Below are 21,703 nucleotides of genomic sequence, written 5' to 3'. Positions count from 1 at the left end.
ATACTATTGTATTTGAAAACTGTTAAGAGAGTAAATCCTAAAAGTTCTCATCACAAGGAAACATTATTTTCCTGTTATTTTTCTGGTATCTGTATGAGGTGATAGATACTAACTAAACTTACTATCATTTCACAATATATGTAAGTCCATTGTGCTGTACACCCTAAACTTACAGTGCTGTTTGTCAAGTATATCTCAGTTAAACTTGGGAGAAAAAAACACTTTTGCACTTCAAAAGATACCATTAAGAACAAAAAAAGAAACCAAATACTGTGAGAAAATATTTGTGAATCATATATCTAAAAACAGACTTGTATCCAAAATACATAAAGATCTCTTACAACGAAATAGTAAGACAAGTAACCTAACTAAAAATTGGCAAAAGATTTCAATCAACATTTCATCCGAGAAGATCTATGAGCAACTAACAAGTAGATGAAAAGATGCTCAACATCATAATTCACTAGGGCAAAGCAAATGAAAACCACTACTTCAAACCCACTAAACGGCTATAATGAAAAACACGGACAGTATCAAATGCTGGTGGCAGGGATGTGAAGAAATAGGAACCCTCATAGACTGCTGGTAAGAATGTAAAATGAGGGGCGCCTGGCTGGCTCAGTCAGAAGAGTGTGCAACTCTTGATCTCGGGGTATGGGTTCAAGCCCCATGCTAGGTATAGAGAATATTATATTAAGTGAAATAAGCCAGTCAGGGAAAGATATCATGTGATTTCACTCATATGTGGAATTTAAGAAACAAAACAAATGAGCATGGGGGAGGAAAAAAGAGAGAGGCAAATCAAGAAACAGACTCTTAACTACAGAGAACCAATTAATGGTCACCAGAGAGGGGGTGGTGAAATAGGTGATGGGGAAGAGGGAGTGCACTTGTGATGAGCACTGGGTGATGTATAGAAGTGCTGAATCACTCTACTGTACACCTGAAACTAGTAGTACACTGTATCTTAACTAACTGAAATTTAAATAAAAACTTAAAAACAAATAAATAAAGTTCAAAAAAAATTTTTTTAATGTAAAAATGGTGGGCCACTTTTGAAAACAGTTTGGCACTTTCTTATAAACATACTACTTTACCAATGATTTCATGCAAAAGTTCCTCTACTTAAAGCCGCAACAAAGGCCTTTTTCATTGGAAAAAGATAATAAACAGTAGTCAACTACATTACAATTAATCAAATAGTCTAGATTAATAGGACAAAACCATGACAATAAATGTCAATATTAAATTAAGATTTTAAAAACTGTTTCTTATCTTCTCATAGCTAAGACTCTGGTGACTGCTGTGTTCTAAATTATCATTAAATCAGAGAGGACACAGTGAAATGGCAGGTGACTATGACACTTACAGAATGCCATGAGTCAGGAACCGTTTAATCTCTCAGCAGACAAAGAATTTGAGGCTTAAAGAGGCTGTTCTGCCTAAGAACACAGAGACATGACAGCCAAGGTGAAGCTATTTGCTCTTTCCTCTATTTCTTAAGGCTTCTAAGGATTTTGGTATAAGATTGAGTCTAATGTTTGTAAATAATTTGATTTAAACTGTTATTGCTTGGGGTGCCTGGGCGGCTCAGTTGGTTGAACGTCAGCCTTTGGCTCTGGAGTCCTGGGATCAAGACCCACATTGGACTCCCTGTCTCCCTCTGCCCCTCACCCTGCCCATGCTCTCTCTCTCTCTCGCTCTCTTTCTCAAATAAATAAATAAATAAATAAAATCTTAAAAAAAAAATTGTTATTGCTTGAGTCTAACATATCTATCTAGATTTATGTATATACCAGGAAGGGTATCTCATAAATTATTAAATAATATTTGAAATATACCTGTGTATACCAAAAGAAGTCTTTAAAAGTAACACATCACAAAGTTATTTAAAAATATTTTCAGCATCTCAAGTCTTACTATTTCAGTAGAAAATTCAGGAACGTGCAGTGAGGAATGTCAGAGATACCATTAAATCGTCATCTAAGTTAACAAAACTTCCAACCTCTGAATTAATCTACTAATTTAAAAACATTTATTAAATAGTTACTATGAGAAAAATACTATTTATCTTTTCCTCAAGGAAAGCCTAACCTTTGACCACTTCCTTAATCAATACCACTGCCACAGAAATGTACAATACTTGTTTTGAGACCTAGCAGAGAATTTTGTGCCAAACTGAGTAATTCCAACTTCTACAAGGTTTTATTCAAGCAGTGTTGGACATCCCTGTTTAATCGGGCTTATCCATATACAAAAAGTTGCTCAAAATTTTGAGGTTTCATTGTGTTATAATTCATTCTGTGTTTACAACACTAGAAGTGCATTTTTTGATAGAAGGACATGATGGGTTACACATATAAGAATCTGTATATTTTAGTGGGAAGTTAGGCTCTTCTCCAAAAGCCCTTATTCAGATTGCCTCCAAAAAGGTTACCATCAACATAATTAAAAAGTAATCAAGAGATGAAAACAAAGGGGAAGAAATGAACCTTCTCAGCCAACTCACATACTAAAAACAGAACAATGAATTTATACTTTACCTGCAGGTTTAAGGTCTCCTATTCGAATAATGTGTGGCCAGTGCTGGAGTGTTTTCGCAAAAAAAGGGTTGGTTACTCCTAATATGACTGAAGGCCTACATAAAAACAAAACAGAAACAAAGTGAGGAAAAGACAAATGTTCCAGTGAAGAACAGTTTATAATTTCTTTAGACTGAACAATAGATTATCTTTCCCTTCACTCAATGTGTTAATGTATCAACTATATGCCAGGCACCACGTTTAGCACTAGGCATGTAAAGATGAAAAGAACGGTCTTTTCAAAAGTATACAGAAAGAAAGGCATACATACCCGATTACAATGCCAAAATTAGGAAACAGAGAAGGTGACATAAAACATACGATAATTACAAAGGAGAAACTATGTCTACCAAGGGATTTAAAGAAAGCTTCACCAGGGGTGCCTAGGTGGCTCAGTCGGTTAAGTATCTGACTCTTCATTTCAGCTCAGGTCATGATCTTGGGGTCGAGACTAAGCCCCATGTAGGGCTCTGCACTCAGCAGGGAGTCTGCTTGAAGATTACCCTCTCCCTCTGCCCCTCCTCAACTTGCATGTGCACACATACTCTCTCTCTCCCTAAAATAAATAAATAAACTCTAAAAGCAAAGAAAAAAACAAAGACAGCTTCACCAAAGAGATGACATTTGCACAAAGATATGAAAGATGAATAGAAGTCCTTTGGCAAGCGGATAAGGGAGGTAAAGGTGATGCAGGAGAACAAATAGTACGAGCAAAGCAAAGAAGTGAGATTGTGAAGTGCTTGAAGAACTACAAAGAGCTCAGCATTCCTACAGCAAAAAGCAAGAGGGATGAAGAGTCAGAAATGAAAATAGATGGGCAGATGCTGGCCAGATTATTAAGTGCCAAGTTAATATGCTAAGAAGTTTAAAAACCTTGTAGGCAAATGGAAGGTACTAGAGAACCAAGTGGAAGGATGCCACATGAATGAGAATGTAGGAAGATCACTCTAGGGGGAATTTGGAAGATGCCCTACAAAGAGCGGAAGGGGTTTGGGAAAAAGCAATAACAGATATGACAAAGACTGGAGACAGTAAGACTGGGAAGAGACTTTTGGAAAGCAGATAACAAATGTCATTATGAGAGAGATTTTATGGTGTTGACTTGACAGAATTTGGGAAAACCTGATGTGGGACATGTTAAGAAGGAGAAATTTATGACAATTTAGATTTTTGATAACTAAGTAAAAAGTAGTACCATTCATGAAAAGAAGCATGGGTTAAGGGAAGAAAACAAGGAAACAGAAAGAATTCAGTTTGTATACATTTAGTTTCAGGTGCCATTAAGATGTCCAGGTGGTAAAGCAGTAAAAACCAACAACAAAACCCTGGACATATAGGTCTGCATCTTGCAAAGATCTGGGCTAGGCAGATAAATTTCAGTCATCAGTAAATGGGTCTTAACAGAGGCTGTGGGTACAGATAAGATTGTTCAGAAAGAATTATCAGTCTGAAATCAGATCCCAGAACACAGGACTGAAGAACACCAACATTTAAGGTGCTGGCACAGACAGGCCTCTCTGCACCAGAGACTGAGATGCATCACCAGACAGCCAGATGAGAGTGGCATCAAGGATTAAAATGCTTTCAAGCTCAGGCACCCGGTGGCTCAGTCAGTCAAGTGTCTGCCTTCAGCTCAGGTCATGATCCCCCTTTCTGGAATTGAGTCCCGCATCAGGCTCCCTGCTCAACGGGGATTGTGCTTCTCCTGTTGCCCCTCCTGCCACTGATGGGTTTTCTCTCTCTCTCAAAAATAAATAAATAAAATCTTTTAAAAAATGCTTTCAAGCTCAATAGCTTAAACGCTGTAAGAAAGGAAGGCAGGGAAAACAGGGCAATAATGTGCCTATGGGGTCAGGCAATGAGAGGGTCTTGATGACTCTGGCCAAAAATGACTTCATTGGAAATGGAGAAATCAACCTGCAACGGACTGGGAAGCAACCAGAAAACCAAGAAGTAGAGACAGTAAATGGAGATTTGTTGTTGTTGTTGTTGTTGTTATCCTAGAATTTTAGCTCTGAAAAAAAGGTGAGCAATACAGCAGGAGCTAAAAGGGAAAGGGTAAGATAATTTTTTCCCCTTTGACATATTGGGAAGAAATTTCATGTTTCCATGACAATTCAATGAAGAGGAAGAAGGAAAAGTTACAGAGCAACAAGAGATAACTGATGCTATAAGAGGCCCTGAAGTAAGGCAAGAAAACAGAACTCAAAGTATAGTCGGATGGCTATTAATGACAATACAGCTTCCATTGATAAATAAAATCATTAAAAAAAATCAGATTGACAATTGAAATGCAGAAGTATTACAAGCAGCTCCTCAAACCTTCCTTTATAAAATCAAGATACCAGTAAGTTCAAGGTTTAATTTTGCATAATTTGGTTATACAGATAATACTTGGTCAATAAAAGTTATTTTGTTTACTCACGGGGCTTGAGTACGAGTAGTATATTCTTTGAATTCACTGTCATGAATAGTGAAATAAGGTCGGAAGTCACTGAAGTACTTTAATGGAGAAATACAGCTGCGGAGCAAGAAGAACATTTAAAACAAAGGATACAAAAAATCAAAGGCCCTACTCAATAACTATAAAACATCAATACACACAGTATACCCACAACGGGATAATTTATTTATTTATTTTCAGTAAACAACAAACTCATTTTAGGAAACCAGAAAAACAAGTGGAAATGCATAATAATGTGGAATGGTGTATTGAAAGAACACTGGACTTGGGGCAGAAGATGGGGTGAAGTTCTAGCACTCTAATTTCCTAGTTGTATGTCTTTTATGAGACACTGACCATTCATGCAACTAATATTTGTCAGATGCCAACTTTGTTTAAGTGAATGAATATTTGTTGCTCAGAAAAACCAAAACACGGTTCCAGCCTGCATGGAGCCTGAATTAATTTTCTCATCCATGAAACAGTACTATAATGAGCACAGCCTTCTTACAAGGAAGGGGGTTGTGTGGATCAATGCAATGTGTGCACAAACATATCAGATGGAAAAACAGGGCAACTATCACCATCAGGAACCAAATATACTCACTTAACAAGTGCCAGTACAGTCTCTGAGGACTCTGATGGTGATGGTGCCATGACCACGAGGGGCTCCCCCAACAGGACCAGCTCCCAAAGCATCTGACTATGAAGGAAAACTGGGCAGAAACACCTGAAAGGTATTTATACAGTAGAACTGTTATTTATCCAACTCTGTTTTTTTAAGTTTTTAATTATTCTAAAAACTTCATACTGATATAAAGCCTTCCAGCTATTTGTATCTCATTGTGACATACAAATTCATTTAGAACATGGTGATGCATAAGTCCCTTTTATCCACATAAAAACATACCAATTTGACTCATTCCAATTTCCAGAAAATTAAATGCAATATACTGACACATAAAAAATGGCTAACATATAATAAAACCATAAAATAATTATTAAAATTTACCATATGGTAGACCTATTTCATCAATATTGCTTTCTTACATTTGAATTTCTATTCTAAATATTTTGAAGAAAACAAGAAAAATTAATTTTCCAGAGGATGTTTACTGGATGTACTTAATTTAAAAGCTAATGCTTTCAGGGCACCTGGGTGGCTCAATCAGTTAAGTGTCTGACTTTGGCTCAGGTCATGATCTCAGGGTCCTGGGATCAAGCCCCACATCGGGCTCCCTGCTCAGTGGGGAATCTGCTTCTCCCTCTCTCACTGCCCCTTCCCCTGCTCATGCTCTCTTTCAAATAAATAAAATCTTTAAAAAAATAACAAATAAAAGCTAATGCTTTCAATATTAAAAAATGACGAAAACAAATCACAAGGGGGAGATATAATGCCAAACAACAGAATGATTCTTGGCAGAGCCTTCCCTTACAGAAATGCTCCATATTTTTATAGTAGCCCTGGAATTAGGTGGAAGCCTATCAGGACACAAGTCTGGTATATTACTTAGCCTCAGACATTTGGTAACATACTTATTTAGTAATTTCCTTCTGTTAGGGTAACGATTATTCCTAGATTAGAGAATATCTACTTAAAAAATCATAACCAATCTATCTAGTTGAAAACATATACACACACAAGAAAGAGAAAGGAAAGAAGGAAGGAAGGAAGGAAGGAAGGAAGGAAGGAAGGAAGGAAGGAAGGAAGGGACACTTAAGTACAAAAATATAAAACAGATTTGTCAAATGGAAATTAGGGAAAGTTAATTTTAACTATTCAAAAGCAAGAAAACAAATGTGAAGGAAGTGCAAGAAAAAAAAAAAACCAAACAGTTCAAGGATAAGCCCAAGGAGCTCTTCCTCCTCTTTCCTTCCTAAACAAGTCAATCCTAAAGCAGAACACGGTGCATGGTAGGCATCTCTGCCAGAAGGGAAAGAAGACATGTTGGCTCAGAGAGGGGTGGGAGGGCCTGTGTGAGACATCCACGTGGAGGAGCTGCCTTCCTGGGGGGCTGCTGGAACCCAAATGTGGTGAAGAAATGTACATGTGTAGAGGTGATCTGGTTTGGGGTGACAGAGGCCAAGAAGTATGAGAGGCCTGGAGGGGCAGCCTGGTGTGGAGTGTCAGAACCAGCGTGTGTTGAAGCTGTCTGTGGTGCGACAGAAGAGCAGGGGAGGTAGGGTGTTCGCATGGAGATGGCCTGGAAAGAGGTGTAGGAGCACAGTAGGGTAAGGAGGGCGTTCCTGTGGGGGTTAGTCTAGCATTGGGAACCAGAGCACAAGCAAGGTGAGGATGGCATCCATATGGAGAGAGGGCCTAATGTACAATATAGAAACCTAAATGGGGTAGGAGAGTAACCACATGGGGGTCAATCTAGCATGGAGTGGAGCCTGAGAAGGTTAATGAAGGTATCCATGAAGGACAGCTGGGTATGGAGTGTCAAAGCCCAAAAGGAGTAAGAAAGTCATCTGCACAGAGGAAAGGGTTTAAGCAGAGATGAAAACTGGTTATTAACAGGAACTGATCAAATTAATTAATTAATTAAGGATAATAGGAGGTAGTTTCTCAGAAAGGGAAAAGAAATACAAATATAGCAAGGGAGAAAACTAAAATGAACCCTGTCTTGTAGGACTGGAATTGGGGGTAGTGGTATAACTTTATAGTTTTTTATATGGATATAGAAATAAATATATATGCAAAAATGTATATATATTGTATACGAGTATGTATGCATGCATCCCTTTACAAACATGTATATATTCCCTAGCTCTGTCCACAGAGAAGGCCTAAAATCAATGATATCCCAATAGCAATGAGCACAACTAGTACCCAGATCTTGGCTTCTGAATCCTATTCTCCACTAAAAAAAAAAGTCAAGGCTTTTTGGAGAAATGGCTGATTCCAGAGCTAGGAAAGGAAAAATATAAGATAATCTTGGAACCCAAGAGAACTGAAAACATATGTCCATACGAAGGCTTATATACAAATTTTCATAGTAGCATTACACATACTAGCTAAAAACTAAAAACTATCTGAATGTCCTTCAGTGAATTAATGGATAAACAAAATGTGGTATATCCACACAATGGAACATCGTAAAATGAAGTAATGATTCATGCTACCGCATGTATAAACCATGAAAATGATATGCTAAGTGAAAGAAAGTAGACACAAATAGTCACATATTTTATGATTCTATTTATATGGTATGGCCAGAATAGGCAAATCTATAGAGGCAGAAAGTAGATAAGTGATTCCCAGGGGCTGGGGAGGAAAGAGGAAATGGGGAATAACTGCCACTAGGAATAGGGTTACTTTTTGAAGTCATTAAATGTTTTAGAACTAGAGAGTAGTGATCCACAACTTTGTGAATATAGTAAAAACCACTGAACTGTATATTTTGAAAGAGTGAACATTGTGGTATGTGAATTATATATCAATTTTTTTAATTAAAAAAGAAAAGATAAGCCTGGAACATCTTATACAAGGAGGCAAGCAAGTATTTAAAGAATGACAAGAATATGTCAAAAAAAAAAAAAAAAAAAAACAGAAGCCAACTTGAAGTGAGACAACTCTCATTGGCCAAACTGGGGACAACTGAAACATCAAATGAGAATAATGGACTTTAATAACCTGTTGCATAAAAAAGGAAACCAACAGTCCACATAAATGTACACAGTACGATGTTTTAAAATATTACTACAAATTCTCTGACACTTCCTTTAAAACATGGAGCCTAATTCTCCCCCCCTTAGCTGTGGGCTAGATTAATGGCTTACATGTAATGAACAGAATAAGGATAGTGTGCAACTTTGTAGGTTGGGTTGTAAGACACATTGGCTTTAGCCTTCTCTCAGATCACCTCTGAATACTGTGGAAACATTCAAGTTGCCCTATGGACAGGTCCACATGGCTAGAAACGAGGCCTCCTGCTAATCGCCACAAGGAACTGTGACCTCCAGCCAGCAGCCAAGTAAGCCAGCCTTTTAGGGAACAGATTCTCCAGCCCTAGTCAAGACCCTCATGTCCCACTTGTCCCACTGACTAAAACCCTGGCTGAAATCTTGACTGTAACTTCGTAAGAGATCTAGAGCTAGAGCCATCTACCTAAGCCGTTCCTAGATTCCTAACCCTCAGAAACTGTGTGAATATTTGTTCTTTCAAGCCTCAAAGTATTGGGGTAATTAATTACACAGCAATAAATACATCATATACATTGCTTTAAAGTGCCTCCCCACAAAATACTTAATTACAAAAGGAAAATGAGTAGTTTATCATCGAGAAGCTTGGAAAATACCACAAGGTGAACATCATTAGTAACAAGGCAAGCTACCCCCCAGCCAAAGACACAGAGCTCAAATCTAATCTTGAGTAAATCCCAAACACACCTAAACTGAGGGGATTTCCTGCAAAATAACTGTCCTGTAATCCACAAGAAGCTCAGTGTGTGAAAGGAAGACTGAGGATCTATTCCATATTGAAGGAGAGAGACTGAAGAAGCATGACAAGTAAGTGCAACAGATAATTCTAAACTAGACAATATTGTGACAACTGGTGACATATGAATTAAACGGTATTAATTTATCAATGTTAATTTCCCAATTTTGATGACTGCATTGTGTCTTTATTTATAGGACACAGACACTAAAGTATTCAGAGATGATGAGACATCAGGTATCCAACTATCAAGTGGTACAAGGAAGTTTTCTGTACAATACTTACTACTTTTCTGTAAATTAGTGATTGTCTCAAATTTTTATATATATAATTACATGTATTATGCATACATACACACATACACATATATATGTACATAAACTTCTGAAACAATCACAGATTTACAGAAAAGTGGCTAGTGTGTGTAAGTATATATTTAATAGTGGGGCGTCCTTAAGGCAGTAAAGCTGCAAATTACTTTTTCTCACAAGTACTGTAATATATAATCAGTAAGGGCACAAACAGACACCAAGTACAGTTACAAGAGAAAGTATTCTCTGAAACCCCTATATTACTTTAGAAATATCTGTTACAAAAAGTAGTTTTATTGGGGAGGTAAGTATTCAATATTCAAGAAAGGAACCCTATCTCCAGCTCTAACTTTAGTAAATATTGGTGGTAGGCATCTAACTAACTGCAGTATAAAATTACTAAAATGAGGGCCTGTAGGGAAATTACAGGGCATTTTTAGCACTATTTTCATATCCCCATTTTGGAGTTCCATGCTTTATGCTAAGTCCCACTGCTGCCCCTCAAAAGTCATCCCCTGGAAAAAATTAGAAACTTACTCCAAATAAATAGATGAATAAATAAATACATACATATATAAATAGATAACTAGACAAGTAAATAACTAGGTAAATAAAGGTTTCAAACTTTTCCAGGAAGACATAGCATGTTGTTATAATCTTAAAAGCTAAAGGAAACTAACATGTATCAATGAGTATCAGAAACACATTTTATGTAGTAATAGACTTTTACAGTCTTTGAAACAAAACACCCATAGCTGTTATCTACTCTGCCAATGGGGTAGAAAGCCAAGATGGCTTCATTCTCAAGACGGAGGCAAGGAGGAACATGACGACCGTAACTGATATGCCTCTTGCTGTATGAGGAACCAACAGCAAGTGTCATCAGGTAAAACGTCCTTGATTCTAGGCAAAAGAATGTGTTTCTTTCAACAGAAAACTGTCCCTCAATGGTAAGCCCAACTTAAAAACTGAATGAGAAGACTATGTGATCAAGAGAGCTGACACCGAAGTCAGGGTCCATAGACTAGTGGTAGCTTAACGAGACTTGACCTGGTACAACGAGGGAGACAAGCCTCTACACTCAACTGCATTTCTGCATTCAGCTTCAAACATCTTTCCAGGCCTCAGTCCTTTGCTCTCAACTCATTGTTGGTATAAAAATATCACCTTCAGGGGCGCCTGGGTAGCACAGTCGTTAAGCATCTGCCTTCGGCTCAGGGCGTGATCCTGGCGTTATGGGATTGAGCCCCACATCAGGCTCCTCTGCTGGGAGCCTGCTTCTTCCTATCCCACTCCCCCTGTGTGTGTTCCCTATCTGGCTGGCTGTCTCTCTGTCAAATAAATAAATAAAATCTTTAAAATAAAAAAAAAATCACCTTCAATGTAAGTGATAAACATTTAAACTTTTATTCACATGAAAAAACATAGTGTAAGCTCTCCACACACAAAATGAAGAGTGCTGTCACTCATCTGAGCGTCAGATATTAAATGCTCGGCACAGAACTATCTGTGTGAGCCTACTATTGTTCGACTTTCAGTTTCTTCTCCTGAGCAACAAGAATGAAAAAAACAACAAACTCACTTGTTCTACTTTTTTAAAGATTTTATTTATTTGAGAGAGAGAGAGAGCACGTGCGAGAGTGAGGGGGAGGGGCAGAGGGAGAAGGAGAGAGAGAATCTCAAGCAGACTCCTAGCTGAGTGCGGAGCGGGACATGGGGCTCAATCTCATGACTCTGACTGAGATCATGACCTGAGCGGGAGCCATCCAGGGGGCCCTCACTTGTTCTACTTTAAAAGCAAGAACATGTCATTCATAATCAGGAGAAAAGACACATGGTAATAAAACGTGTTAGTGGTAGGAATAATTAATTACCACAAAAGCAAAGATAACTGATAATAAACTGAAAAGCATTATATTTGCACCCAGCAGTTCCAAAGAAAACATGTCTAGTAATCAAATTCTATATTAACTTACGCATATTCTTTAATTTATTCCTAAATGTACGAAGTATCAAAAGTATAAATAGTAGGGGCGCCTGGGTGGCTCAGATGGTTAAAGGGATCAACTCTTGGTTTTGGCTCAGGTCATGATCTCAGGGTCCTGAGATTGAGCCCTATGTGGGGCTCCATGACACTCATGGAGCTGGCTTAAGATTCTCTCTCTCAAGATATTCGCAAATGACACTACAGATAAAAGACTGGTATCCAAGATTTACAAAGACTTCTCAAACTCAGTACACGAGAAACATAATCAAATCAAAACTGGGCAGAAGATACGAACAGACACTTTTCCAATGAAGACATACAAATGACTAACAGACACATGGAAAAAATGTTCAAAATCATTAGCCATCAGGGAAATTCAAATCAAAACCACCTTGAGATACCACCTTACACCAGTTAGAATGGCAAAAATGGACAAGGCAAGAAACAACAAATGTTGGAGAGGATGTGGAGAAAGGGGATCCCTCCTACATTGTTGGTGGGAATGCGGGTTGGTACAGCCACTTTGGAAAACAGTGTGGAGGTCCCTTAAAAAGTTAAAAATAGAGCTACCCTATGATCCAGCAATTACACTACTGGGTATTTACCCCAAAGACACAGACATAGTGAAGAGAAGGGCCATATGCACCCCAATGTTCATAGCAGCATTGTCCACATAGCTAAACTGTGGAAGGAGCCGAGTGCCCCTCAACAGATGACTGGATTAAGAAGATGTGGTCCATACATACAATGGAGTATTACTCAGCCATCAGAAAGAACAATTACCCAACATTTGCAGCAACATGGACGGGACTGGAGGAGATTATGCTACGTGAAATAAGTCAAGCAGAGAAAGACAATTATCATATGGTTTCACTCATTTATGGAACATAAGAAAGAGCAGGGAGATCAGTAGGAGAAGAAAGGGAAAAATGAAGGGGGGTAAACAGAAGGGGGAATGAACCACGAGAGACTATGGACTCTGGGAAACAAACTGAGGGCTTCAGAGGGGAGGAGGGTGGGGGGTTGGGATAAGCTGGTGATGGGTATTAAGGAGGGCACGTATTGCATGGTGCACTGGGTGTTATATACAAATAATGAATCATGGAACAGTACATCAAAAACTAAGGATGTACTGTATGGTGACTAACATAACATAATAAAAAATTATTATAAAAAAAAAAAGATTCTCTCTCTCACCCTGCCCCATCCCACCCACTTGCATGCAGGTACTTTCCCTCTAAAAAAAAAAAAAGTATAAATAGTATGCATCCTTCTTAGCATATTTTTCCTGTGATAACTATTCATTTATTTGGGGGACCTCCCCCTTTTCATTCTAAGAATGCTACAATATCTAATTTTTAAAAGAAACTCAATTTGTTTTTAAGTAAGATTTATAATTTTTAAGTTAAGATTTATAATTTACATATAGTAAAATTCACACTTAACAAAGATCTAGAACATTTCCAACACTCCAAAATTTCCCCTCATCCCCTTTGTAGTTGATTTCCCTCCCACCCTCAGGCAACTATTGACATGATGTCTGCCCCTTTTCCAGAATATCATATAAAGGGAGTCATTCAGTAAGTAGCCCTTTAAAATCTGGCTCTTTTCACTAAACATAACGCTTCTATGTCACCTATATTGCAGACTGTATCAATAGTGCACTTTTTTTTAAATTGCTAAGTAGTATTCCATGCACATGCATGAATCACAATTTGTTTATCCATTTACCAGTTTACGGACATTTGCATTGTTTCCAGTTTTAGGCTGCTATGAATAGAGATGCTATAAACATTTGCATACAGGTCTTTGTGTGGATATGTACTTTCATAATTATTGGAGTAAATTCCTAGAAGGGGGATTACTGGGCTGTACTAGGGCCAAGTGTATAAAACAAATCAAGCATATAAAACAAATCACTCTTTGAAGCAATATCCCATGCAGCTTAAAGGTCACACATATCCAAAATTCTACACACACAAAAATCAAACCAAAAAACCCATTCTAAGTTTCACATGACTCCCAATTGCATGTATTACTATTTAATAACTGCTCGGCAACAGCAGTGGTTTCTCAAGCTGGTTTACACATCAGAACCACCTAGGAGCTGAACTTGGGCACCAGTCCAGAGATTTCTACACAGCTGCTCTGGGTAAGGCACATGCATTGGTACATTTTCCTTTTCTTTTTTTATGTGCTAGGTTTTCTCTCCTCTTTTTTATTTTGCATTTTGAAAAGTTTCATACATGCAGAAAAATAAAGACAATAGTGTAAGAACCCCCATTTATATATCATCTAGAGTTAACAATATTTTACATTTTTACTTCATTAATTTTTTTCTTACTGAAGTATTTTAAGAGTCTTAGTTTCTACCAACTGAGCTAGCCGGGCACTTCTTATCAAAGTATTTTAAAATAAAATACAAGCCTCATAACATTTCATCTCAAAATACTTAAAAATGCATCTCTAAAAAGTAAGTCCATTTTCTTACGTGATTACAATACCATTCTCACACTAAACCAAACAAAAAATAATTTGTTTCTACCAGGTAATACCCAATCCATATCCAAATTTCCCTGTCAAAGCTCATAATATACAGTCAGGGATGAACCACTGATTTATAATATGTGAAACATATTGACTATTTTCTTCCAGTTTTTTTCCCTCCTTTTTTTTCTTCCAGTTTTTTCCACATTTAAGAACATTAATTTCCTAAAGAAATTTAAAATAATATTTAAAATAATATCACAAAGTAAAAGAGAAAAAGCAGTTAATAAAATTTACCTGAAAAGATCCACCTCATGAACAGTAGGTAAAATAACAGATATATGCGTGTCTGCCTGAGATAAAAAAGAAAAAATACAGAAGATGTCATTAAAATTTACAGAAATTGATTTTTTAAATATCTATCTTGTATCAATAAGCTTTGTCACCCTATCTTTTAAGATTCTCTTCCTCCAGAAGCAGCCACAAAGAAAATGGGTCTTACCCATCAACCCTAACATAGTAGAAGGTCAAGGATGACAGATATCTTGGATAAAGCAATAACCCCATAGTCAGATGTTAGACTAATTCACAACTGCATGAAATACTACCGTAATATAACAGGCAAAATTAGTTTTCCTACTGCTTTCCATTTTAATTCAATTTAAACAATGGGAGTGCTAATACACCAGTTAAAACATTTCAAATAAAAACTTCAACCCCACCCCCATGAACAGATGTAGCTCTGGGAGAAATGAAAGACAACCATAACTACAGAATCCTTTTGACTGAGCTTCCTACAAACAAAAGTCTGCTGACTACTCTCCTAAGAAGATAAGAGGTTTTATGTATTTTCCCCTAGTCCTCACAATTACAGTATAAATTGAGTTCTCTAGTGTCTGCCACATAACAAGAAAAACAATCTGAGAAACATTAGAAAGTTTATTATCAATTCATTACAAAAGTATTTAATGGGGTATTTCAGTAATATTCAGAAATACACCATAAACGACAAGGAACTCTGCATTTGCTAGTTTAAGAATTCGGTTCAAGGGGCGCCTGGGTGGCACAGCGGTTAAGCGTCTGCCTTCGGCTCAGGGCGTGATCCCGGCGTTATGGGATCGAGCCCCACATCAGGCTCCTCCACTGTGAGCCTGCTTCTTCTTCTCCCACTCCCCCTGCTTGTGTTCCCTCTCTCGCTGGCTGTCTCTATCTCTGTCGAATAAATAAACAAAATCTTTAAAAAAAAAAAAAGAATTCGGTTCAAGAGACTATGTATGCTGGATGATTCTACCACAGTATCACACTACCTGCTGAGTTAACTGCGCTATTTGAGTTGTCCCAGGCTTGTCATGACATGTGGGAATCCGTACCTTAAAGAGAAAGAAATTAACTTTGGCTACAAAAGAATGTCCTTTATAGAATTTCTGAGTCCCATTACAATGAGGAATCAAAAACACTCTTAACACTAAAAAAGTACACTCAGCAATGCCTAAAAAGCCATAAAAACAAAGTCTTTACATGAGATTTAAAAACTACGGTCTTATTTATCTTTAGTCACAGCAGAAGGTAAGGGAACCAAGGTCTCCACATTCCCACACACATGGAAATCACTAACCCACTGAGAAGCAAATGTGCTGGAAAACAGAAAAAGGGCATCAGCTTCATACTGTTTCCTGTTTATTGTTCCAATCTTTGCTTCATTAATATACACACACCCAAACACACCCTCTCAAGCTTGCCAAACTATGGGATAAATCTAACAGGAAACCATGAGAACTCTCAACACAGAGCCACGAGTACTACTTTAGAAGATCTCCCAGAGGAAGAAACAGAACACATCCTACAGAAATGAGTACATCTAAAAACAGAGCATTGCCAAAAATAAGTCCAGCTTGAAAATGAATTGCAAAAGCACTTAGGGAACATTCATACAAAGCCTGCGAGCAAAATGTTAATTCATAAAAAAAGAGAAGATAAGAAAAGGAATGGAAAAGGAAAGGAGAAGTGAATAGAGCACAATACCCTGGGATGGACATGTTTGGTCTGTCATTGCACATGAAGATCATTTAAACCTAAGACATGTGGGAATCCGTACCTTAAAGAGAACCAGTGGCTCTCCTAATTTCTTTTAATTTTTACTAATTCATACTCAATTCTACAAAATATTCTGCAATGCCACCCATCTCTGGAGGGCCACAGAGTTGCAGAAGTCTAGAAGGTGGCATTTACGTTCACATTATTATGTAAGAATGATACCTTTGTGCAAACTCTACAGGATGAAACGAACGGGATAGGTGGTCCCTGGAGTTGTATGACTAATGGCTCTGAGCAGCAGGAAGAACTGTGATATCTCTGTAACTTCTCACATCTAAGTGAAAGCAGTAACAGGACTGGACATCACTAGGAAGTTAAAAAGCAAAACTCATCTATGAACTTCCTAGAGTTCCTTAGAAAAGGAGACAAATGAAATAAAAGGTTATTACCTTCATTACAACCCCCATAATAGGCAGGTGTAATGTCTTTCCTGGCACTGGGGCAGGCCATCGGTCAACATCATTACAAGCTGAAAAATAAAATATTTCCTTATTATACGTTCAAATATTAAAATGTAAAAAATGAAACATTAGAAATTAGAACTCCACTTTCTGTAGAGCAGGAAAAATACACCGGGAAGGTGGAAGATAAAAGGGAAAAGAAAAGTAAAAGTGTGAAAATATCTTACATTTTATCAGAAATATACCTGTGTTCTAGGATATAAATTGGTTCATAAATTTTTTTAAAGCAACAAAATAATAGATTTAGAGGGAGTTTTCCTATTCACTTATTACTACTAAAATTGGCTACAAAGCATACCACTTGGCAGAAGCCTCTGTACTGAGTAACATAAAGATTTCTGTTTAAATAGTACTCTGAGAAGCAAAGCTGTCAACTCTGTATTTGTTTATTATTACCCTGATAAATAGACATCATCCATATTGCAAAAGGAGATAATAAAAGACACGGTCTTTGGTGTTTGTAGATAAAGGTGCAGAATAGTTGTACATCTATCTCCTACTATATAGCCATTAAAATTCTTGACTAATTTTTTTAGAAAGTCAACTTTATACTTATCAGCCATTTCCAGTAAAAATTTTAAAACTCCTTCATAAAGGTATCTAACTCACACAATGTTTAACTTACCTGCTTCCAAATAAGGTTCGCTCTTTTCAAAATACTCTGGTGCTATCTGTTTAAGCACAGTGTGAAAAAAATGAATATAAGGTAGTTTGCTGATCAAAACCAAGGACTGGAGAGAAAAAAGAAACATGGTTTTTTATTTTCCTAATGATTATAACTTAAACTTGTCATTTCTTACACAATCAAATTATTAACAAGCTAAATTCAGCAAAAAGTGTGGATTTTGAAATAAAGCTTTTGCAGTGGATGGTTAAAAGAAAAACTAGACAAAACTAGAGTTGCAGAATGCAAAAAGTTTCACCTTCATCCAGCTTAAGAGCATAAAGGCATAGTTACAGATTTTTCTGTTTCCAGGAAAAAGAATGTCATGGATAATTTCCAAGGCCTCGCTACTATTGTCATTAGCAAAACAGTATCAGGAATTAGCCAGATGAACTCTTCCTAATACAGAAAGAGCAAATTGTGATGCTTTTTCAAACTAAGACCTATGACTGTTGTATTTTAGTTTTCAATAGTCATAGACATATCCTCAGAAATTGTGACTTGGGGCACCTGGGTGGCTCTGTCAGTTAAGCATCCAACTCTTGATTTCAGCTCAGGTCCTGATCTCAGGGTCCTGTGATCGAGCTCCACATCAGGCTCTGTGCTCAGCATGGAGTCTGCTAGTCCTTCTCCCTCTGCTTCTCCCCCAGTGCATGCTCTCTCTCTCTTTCAAATAAATAAATAAATAAAATCTTAAAAAAAAATTGTGACTTTACAGTTGGATCACTTTGGATATGGATTATGCCAATCTTTTTTTTTAATCTATTTTTCTTGAAAACTACTTTTTACTTTTCCATCCACTATCATAAGGGGTAGTCAAGACAAATTTTAGTTACAAAAGGTAAAGGTGTGTCCCTGTTAGCTGGGATTAAATCAGAACCAGTATTTTTTTAAATGGTGGTTAGAAAATTTTTAAAAGTTTATGTAAGTAATCTCTACACCCAACATAGGACTTGAACTAATAACTCCAAGATCAAGAGTTCCATGCTCTTCTGACTGAGCCAGCCAGGTGCCCCTAATTTTTTTTTAAGAAAATAAAATGACTGTACATTTAGAGTGGAAACAGTAATGACTAAGATGTTGCTAAAGTGTATATACTGACTCTCAGCGGTTTAAAAAAGATACTGAAGGCTTTTACTAGTTTTAACAATATTACAATCATCTGTCTATCCTTTCCCTCATCACGAAATGTGAAAATTCAGCAGATTCTTCTGGCTTTTGATAGTTTCACAGAATATCTATAATTTACCACCAGGAATCTAGCACAGAGATAGCAGAAAGGCAAAATTCAATCAAAATCTAGGGACAGGTGTCTATAATCTAAAAAAACAAAAATAAAATGTAAGTTATATGTTTAAAGATAAAATATTAAAGACTTTAAAGACTATTCATCCTTACAGTTCTGTTTTTCTAGCCACAATATAAAAATATTTTTCCTTAGTGTATATGAAATTTACCTTCTGGAAGTAGCCTCTCTTTAGACTTTTATCTCGAACTTGTCGGAAATACACATATCCATAAAAATACGCAGGATCCTTCTATGAAAGAAGTGACAAATAAAAAAAAAATACATATTGCCATCCTTCATTATTAACATCATGATCCTTCATAAACCTGAACTGAAATATGAGGTACACACAAAGCGCTGGTTATGCTTTTCCACCAACACAAATAATCATGACAGTAACTGGCAGATATAAACCTGCTAGCTTGCCCAAAGGGGCAATAATTATAACTAAAGTACTGAAGTCAGATTTTTCCCACTATAATATACTCAGCTTATGTTCTTTATTCATATTTGTACTAGTTGATGGAAGTCAGGAAACAATCAAATTCTATGTTTCCCCCAATGCTATATATATACATATTTTTTTTAATTGTGCCTATAAGTATGAGTTAGGGGTTAGTCTTAATAAAATGAGGTATCCTAATGTAAAATTTCAAGACAGAGAGAAAAAGGAGTTAAATGCCAATCTGAATCTTACATACCCAGTTCTATCTTTACCTAATAAAAATGAAACATTGAAGTGTTTATCAAAATATAATTTGACATTCCAAAAAACGTAAGAAGTTTTGTATCCTAATGAAATAAATTTTGACCCAGTTCCTAACTGGATTGTTATTCTTTGCTCAAATATTTATTGACCACCTACTTTGAACAAGGCATTGTGTTAGAGAAGTTAAAAGATGCTTCAGATACAGTTCCTGAAGGAGTTCATAATCTAAAGAGGGATAAAAACAAAGCTCAAGGCAGGTATATAGAAAGCACAAAGTGTTACAAGGAGGCCAAGAGGGAAGAGATTACCTCTGTCTATGGGGATCAGTAAAGATTTCATGGAGGCAGCTGTTTTTAAATTGGGCAGTGAAGGATGGATATGATTTAAACAAAGACAAAGACATTCCAGGTTTAGAGAGCTAGGAGTCTGAGCAAAAACAAGGAGAGACAGAAAAATAACAAGCTACCTCAGGAAAAAGCACATAGTTCAGGTTGGCTAAAATATGGCACCTGTATAGAAAGGAGATAAAGTTGGAAATTGTAGAGGTAAAGGTCTTATTTTGGAAGGCCCAAAAAGTGAGGATGAGGAAACAGTACTATCATTAGCTCTTTATTCATTAAGCAACAGATAGTCATTTTATATTTATTTTTATATAATATATATGTAGACTTTAGCTAGCAGCACTGTGTAAAATACATTACATTGAAAAAAACCCACAAAAGATGGGATATCTTTGGGCAAATTTCTTATCCTCAACAGCCCTCAATTCCCTCATTTGCACAAGGAACTCTCTCAGAACACTGTAAGAAGGATTAATGAGATACCACATGCTTATTAATACAGAACATAACAAGCTCCAATAAATGTAGCTATTATTAACAGTTGAAAGAATACGTTAATAGCAATACCAAAAGGTCATGGAAAGAAGTAGATGGCTATTTGAAGGTAATATCTTTGCTAACTAGGAGAGGGTTCCTGTCATTAGTGGAACGAGGGAGGTTAACTGTAAATGCTGATTTTAGGCAAAGGATGTCATACTGCATGTGCTGATAGGACATCCAGATGGAAAAGTTCCTCACGCAGTTAGAGACGGAAATGTGGAATAAACAGAGACCTTCACTCTGAAAGCATCTGAATTATTAAAATTGTCTTTAATAAATAATAAAAACAAGCATCGTTAAAAATTTAAAATTAGACAACTATAATTCTATCATAAAGTGGGGAATATTCAACTCTGAGTGATATTTACTGGTATAGTACCACCCCAATCCACATCTAAACAAAGAGTTATTAAAAATTGAAGGAAAATTACCTTAACATTCTAATCAATTTCTATACTTCACAACAGCATTATGTGTTTAAAGAACAGTAACTTCATAAAGTCCCTTTCTTTCACATGCTGAATCCTTATAAAATAGACTCACTTAGGAAATCTAGCAGTATAATATAGTAATAAGACAAACACAAAATATTTCTGAATGCTATATCAGGTAGCTGAGTTCTAAAGTTTCCTCTCATGTGGACATTTTTCTATTACTACTTTTCCAACCTTTAAGTAAACTGGTAAATCTTTGTCATAATGATCCAGGAGACAATGCAGTGACACCCTCCTCCCAGAAGATTGTCGAAATCTAAAACAAAACTGGGTATCTCCAAGACAACCTAATGAAAACAAAAACGAAAGTAATTAAGAATAGCATAGTGTAACATTTCTTTTCCAGATTCAACAAATGTTAGAGCTAAAAAGGTCCTATGAATTGTTTAAACCCATTTTATCATGTTTTAGAGAAAAAACAGGAGATTCTGAGAGCTCAAGTGACTTGTCCAAAGCTATCTTTGCTGGTTAGAGGCAAAGCCATTAGCAAAACATACATCTTAACTCCTAGGTCTCTTTACTATTTTCCCTACTTCTATTTTCCCCATTTAATCAAAAAAATCTTTACACTGTTTGCATGTAATGTTGACTCACAAACATAATAATGAGAAAAAGAAGCCAAATACAAAAGAACATATACTGTCAAATCCATCTATATAGTTGTTTTTTTTTTTTTTTTTTTTTTAAGCAGGCAAAACTATAGTGTGTAGGGATGTGTGGCTGGGTGATAAAAGTATAAAGAAAAGCAAGACACTTATCACTGTAAGAATCAGAATTGTGGTTGCATTTGGAGGGGGGTGGGAAAAAGTGCTTAGGAGGGGACATGCAAGGGCTTCTAAGGCACTGGCAATGTTCTATTTC

At 36.7% G+C, this 21,703-nt stretch overlaps 1 protein-coding gene across 3 annotated transcripts in view; it reads right to left on the bottom strand.

Moving 5' to 3' along the window:
* The window catches only part of DENND6A (DENN domain containing 6A), a 56,191-nt gene that overhangs the window by 15,505 nt on the left and 18,983 nt on the right, over positions 1-21,703 (bottom strand). For 2 of the 3 annotated variants that reach the window (XM_045807410.2, XM_045807412.2), the window contains 9 exons: positions 21,017-21,129; positions 18,928-19,008; positions 17,432-17,537; positions 16,735-16,814; positions 15,559-15,621; positions 14,549-14,604; positions 5,633-5,755; positions 5,008-5,103; positions 2,544-2,638 (listed from right to left, as the gene is read on the bottom strand). In XM_045807410.2, the coding sequence (XP_045663366.1) occupies positions 2,544-2,638; positions 5,008-5,103; positions 5,633-5,755; positions 14,549-14,604; positions 15,559-15,621; positions 16,735-16,814; positions 17,432-17,537; positions 18,928-19,008; positions 21,017-21,129 (813 nt within the window). The remainder of the gene's footprint in view (positions 1-2,543; positions 2,639-5,007; positions 5,104-5,632; positions 5,756-14,548; positions 14,605-15,558; positions 15,622-16,734; positions 16,815-17,431; positions 17,538-18,927; positions 19,009-21,016; positions 21,130-21,703) is intronic. The other variant, XM_045807411.2, reaches the window with a different exon arrangement.

Source organism: Ursus americanus, chromosome 14 (genome assembly GCF_024610735.1).
Source record: "Ursus americanus isolate L20-20 chromosome 14, mUrsAme1.1.p, whole genome shotgun sequence".
Taxonomy (NCBI): domain Eukaryota; kingdom Metazoa; phylum Chordata; class Mammalia; order Carnivora; family Ursidae; genus Ursus; species Ursus americanus.
This window is presented reverse-complemented; position numbering and strand designations above follow the sequence as displayed.